A 4,965-nucleotide genomic window follows, 5' to 3' on the forward strand; every position below is an offset into this window, starting at 1 on the left:
ATGAATCATGTCGAGTCGCGTAATGTCTGTCTTTCAGGTTTAGACTGTGGAACTCCTCTAAAGTCGTGAGAACCGATTTCAAATTTTTCCACTTTTGAAATTTGATTATTTTGGCCTGGGCTTGGATTGATTATATTATGGGTCTATTTCTAGTTTGAACTTTGATAAGTCGTGTCGGGTCACATAATGTGAGCATTTCAGTTTCAGACAATTCCATTGGAAATTGCCCAAAGGCTTTGCATCTTAGCCAAACAGCCAACGCGGTATGATGAGCAAATTTTGAATTTCTTACATTTTATTGTTGCTTGTTCCTTTGTTTCAAACTCAATATACAATGTGGGTATTTGAATTGACTGCTAGCAGATTTTCAAATTGCTCTTATATGTATTTTTGCATGTATGTCTATGAGCGAATAAAGTACAAAAAACCACACACACACTTGCAGATATTTGTAAACAAACAATTGGGATGAATGCTGCCGTTGGCTATTAAACTATTTGTTGAAAAATCGCTATGAATGAAAAATGTGTCGTATTTAAAATAAACAGTGGTCACTATTATTTAAATGGTGGTGTGAAAAATTAGTTTTAAAATAACGTCTAGGATGTGATGATGATTTTCCACAAGAAATTCAATTTTGTTGTATTTCATGAACATCTTTACAAACATTTATTTTGAATAAAGTTTTGTTTTCACTCAATTCTTAAATATCTACTGAATTCTAAATATATTCTAATATTTAATTATAATAATCACACATTAAATTGTAACAGAGTATAAAAAATATAGCGAGAGAGAGAAAGCTTGAGAGATATATGAAATTAAAAACCATTACGACATCTGGCCAAAACAGCTTCCATTATCATTTGAAACCATTCCGTCGAGTATGTCGAATAGTCAGCAGTCCGAAAGAGATTAACCTTAGCTTCAGTACTTATTGTTGAACACAAATAATAATTTATGGCCATCTCTGTCAATTCCACATGATAGTTTTTCATCGACCATTCCAGGACATTTAAACAATTGGTTTCATCCAACAAAGCAATCAAGAGGTCCAATACAAATTGTTCCATTTCGGGTATAATATAGACGCGCGACATTTCAAAAGCTTCCAATAGGGCATGATATTGATTAACAGGTGGTATATTGTATTTTTGCTTCTTCGATTGCCTCACAATCAGATTGAGGAAGTAACGTAGACCGCTCACAGTATAGTTGCGCAAATGTATTTCACCTTCGTTACCCTCACGAAAGTCACTGTTTAACATTGTATTGAAAACTTCACTGGTCGAACAAAGCATGGCCTTATTAAAAGCAACGGCAGTGGTTGTTTCTGCATTGTCATCGGCAGCAATGCCATTGGAATTTTCATTTTCCTTGTTGTGTGGGGCATGTACCACAAAACGCATATCACAGTCCTCTTCCTGTAGAGATTGTCCGGCATTCTCCACAAATTCTTCATATTCATCTAAACGTTTTTTCACATCTAATTGTGGTACATGGATACCCAATGTATATCGCGACATACAGGTCAGAGAGTCCACTGCCTCAGCAGTAAATTCATCATCTTTTGCACTTAATATGATACCCAAAAGTAATGTCAAGGCATTGCCATCGTTAAGGAATTGATACAGCAATGGTTTACTTCTAATTAAATAGCCCACAGTAATGGCAGCACGTTTTTGTGATATAACATCATCGCTGCGCAGTAAACGGGCTAGTTCTTCCTTGCCATAATTACACTCACTGACCGAGGTCAAGGTTTCCAAGAATCCAAAACCGTCTTTGCTGGTCTAAAAAAGGAGAACATTTGAAAACATTTGAAATAATTATCTTATAAAACCCTGTATTCACTTCATACCTCCTTTACTTTTGTCAGTTGGTACAATTGATGAGATATTCCCTGTTTTATGACATTTCCAAAAAACTGACTTTCTCTGAAAAAATTAGAAATATTAATTTGTTTTGCTGGTAGAAACTTTATATAACTTACAATAATATATTTGTTAATGATCCTGCAAAATCGGTATTGGCCCCAAACATATTCAAAGCCTTAATAAGAGTATTCATTGTTTCAGGTTTTCCTAGATCAATGCTTTTCTTAAGCAAAAATGTTACCCTGAAAAGCAAATTGTCAATAACATCAATGGTATTGTGGGGCAGATGTCCCAATTGTGGCAATTTGAGGGCAGGTACATCTACAAGATAAAAAATAAATAAAAATAAAATAAAAGAAAAAAAGCTATCTTAAATGTATTTGTCTATTTTTATCAAAATATCTGAGCGTTTAATATAACCTCTCATTTTTTATTGTACCCAGAAGTGTATATATTTCAACGGCATAAAGCTTTGATTTCAATCCAGCTATAATTTCGTTAAGGAAATTTTAATTTAAATCTTGCTTCCGCAACAAGTTTTCTACTTAATTTTGAATGTTTAAATCATTGAAAAATTCCTTCAATTCCCACTTAATTTTGACGGTTAATATAATTGAAAAGGCACTTCATTCACATCTCTTGCGCATCCAACTACTATTAAACCATTTTCTCACCTTGGCTAACTTCTTCTTCATCCTCTATTAAAATACTGTCTTCTTCTGAACGAGCTGCCAAATCTAAAAGATTCATAATTATGGTGTGATCATTGCTATTAGCATTGGGATTATTGTAGAGATGGCTGGAGGTGTCTCTGGCGGGTTCATTTTCTTCATCGTCGTCTTCTTCGTCGCTGCAGACAGGTGAATAGGACTCTTCATCGGAATCACCTAAAGAAAAACAAGAATAGCTTTAATTTTTCAAATCGGTATATTAAAATTTCCTACCATTGTTTGGTTTATACACATGACCGCCACTGACTGGTGACATGCTGCGTGAACTGCAAGGACTTGATGGGATATTGTACGATCGAGGTGAACTACTGGGTGAATCACTGTCCAAATAGTTTTCCTCTCGCACTTTGGCAAACTGAAAGAAGGACAAAAAATATTGTTATAAGTTATCTGTTCTCAAGATATTTTGATTACCTTGCATTTGGATTCTTTAACGAGTTCTGGTAGTTTTCTTTTCTTGCTTTCCGATTGCAGTTTTTCTTCCCGTTTCTTTTTGTAATACTCCTCATCACTTGTCAAATAATTGTTCAACTCCTTGACAAGAACTAAGACCAGACCCTCACGCATCATTAAATCCATGCTCATATTATCATACTGGAAGTTTATTAGGACATTTAAAATCTGTAAGGAAACAAAAAAATGTGAGCTTTCCATATCAAGTGTATTCAAATGATTTACTTACGGAAGCCTTTTCTGCCGGTGACACTGTATCCTTAATCATAACTATGAATTTTCTAAGTGCTCCCGATCGCCTTATCTTGGAACGATTACAGGCATCCGTAGACAGTATGCTTATAATATGAATACAATGTCTACGTTCACTTTCGCTGAGATCTTCGTCGGCCACCAAAAGTTCGCAAGCTGCCAAAATTGCATCAGCCGAACTTAAAATATAAAATGCTCCCTGATTCTTAGACAAATTCGAGAGTATTTTAAGAGCTGCACTTCGATGTTTACTTTTCTTTTCGTGCGTAATAAAGTGAACAATGGGCGCTAGAGTGCAGTGAGCACGATTTAATGAATCCCAGACCAATGAATTTATTTGCAACTCCGAAATAACCAGGAGACATTTTAAAATTTCACAAACCAAGTCCAAAGCTGCCTGCTCTTGAGGTATAATATAGGCATTGGAAGTGCGGGTGGAGTTTTTCAAAACCTCGTGATCGAATATATCACTACGAACCCCCTCCAAGTTACGGGCAACTTCCTCAAAGTATTTTTCACGATGTTGATTGCGTTTAAGGCCCACCTTCAACTGGGCTTGTGCATCACACAACAATTTTTCCTCGGTATCTGTATTCGATTCGTTTTTCATTATAGCGCTCAGTATCCGCAATAGTATGGTAAAACCTGAAGATTGTAGAAAATGTTTTAAAAACTGAGGGTTGGACAAAAGGAAACGGCAAGAACGAAACGCCATCATGCGTGTCTGCACATCAGAAGTGTCCTCAATGATGCGACACAAAGCTTGGGCTATTGCAGGACAATGGGTAGACAGTAATTGGTTGGTATCCACTTTGGCCAAATTGCCAAGGAGACGGCAAGCCCTGCATTGTATTACCGGATTGGGTATGGATTTCAAAATAGTGGCCAATGGTATGGCAATTTTATTTTCCAGAGCCTAAAAAGAATAAGGAAACATTAAAAATTTCTTCTACTCCCCCCTCCCCCTCTTTGTAATCAACACTTACCTCCCTACAACTTTGTTCATCTGTACAACAATTTCCCATTATCGACAAGGCTACTTCCAATATCTTTTCATGGGGTTTACTTAGAAATCTAACCATCGGAGCAACTCCACCCGCTTCCCGAAACAAAATAATACCATTTTTATCTTTGACCACATCTGTACGCAATTTCGTAAGGCCCTTAACAATGACTGCCTTGTCCGTCGATGTCTTTATGACGCCCAATATATTTTCCACCAATTGGCGATTCATAATGACCACGGAAGTTGGACTAATTCATTTAGACTTTAAAAAATATTTGTAAAAATAAAATTTTCTTCAAGGAAAAATAGATATTTTTTGCAAAAAACCTAGCTTCTTCTTCGACACTTTTTACCAATTCATTCACGGTGAATGGCTGACACAGTTGTTGTTTAAGTGTACAGTTAGTGGCGTAACGTAACGTAGCGGCGAAATGAACAATGGCGGTATTATTTGAATGTTTAATTTATTTATGGTATATTAAATGCAATATTGTATAAATAAACAAAGAGTAGTGGCTATCAACGTGTGGAAAAATACAATAAAAAGATATATGTAATAAATATTCTCCGGAATGATGAATGGGAAACAATTGCAGAAATATATTTTATAGAATGTTTAAAAAGTGAATTTGTTAAATGCATAAAA

At 35.6% G+C, this 4,965-nt stretch overlaps 1 protein-coding gene across 1 annotated transcript; it reads right to left on the bottom strand.

Moving 5' to 3' along the window:
* Positions 1 to 635: 635 nt before the first annotated feature.
* On the bottom strand, positions 636 to 4,649 carry LOC131800836 (uncharacterized). Its single transcript, XM_059118612.1, has 8 exons — positions 4,300 to 4,649; positions 3,291 to 4,229; positions 3,023 to 3,229; positions 2,822 to 2,963; positions 2,552 to 2,764; positions 1,994 to 2,198; positions 1,862 to 1,937; positions 636 to 1,793 (listed from the first exon to the last, which is right to left on the bottom strand). The coding sequence occupies exons 1-8, from the start codon at positions 4,546 to 4,548 to the stop codon at positions 822 to 824; spliced, it is 3,003 nt and encodes a 1,000-aa protein (XP_058974595.1). The 5' UTR covers positions 4,549 to 4,649; the 3' UTR covers positions 636 to 821.
* Positions 4,650 to 4,965: the final 316 nt, after the last annotated feature.

The sequence above is a fragment of the Musca domestica genome, unplaced genomic scaffold (genome assembly GCF_030504385.1).
Source record: "Musca domestica strain aabys unplaced genomic scaffold, Musca_domestica.polishedcontigs.V.1.1 1, whole genome shotgun sequence".
Taxonomy (NCBI): domain Eukaryota; kingdom Metazoa; phylum Arthropoda; class Insecta; order Diptera; family Muscidae; genus Musca; species Musca domestica.

Excerpts from the sequence above, each read along its gene's own strand:
- LOC131800836 (XM_059118612.1), bottom strand. The coding sequence starts at position 4,548 with ATGAATCGCCAATTGGTGGAAAATATATTGGGCGTCATAAAGACATCG. Across the intron at positions 4,230-4,299 it reads ATGAACAAAGTTGTAGGGAG|GCTCTGGAAAATAAAATTGC; the intron begins GTAAGTGTTGAT and ends TATTCTTTTTAG. Across the intron at positions 2,199-2,551 it reads TGAAGAAGAAGTTAGCCAAG|ATGTACCTGCCCTCAAATTG; the intron begins GTGAGAAAATGG and ends TTTATCTTGTAG.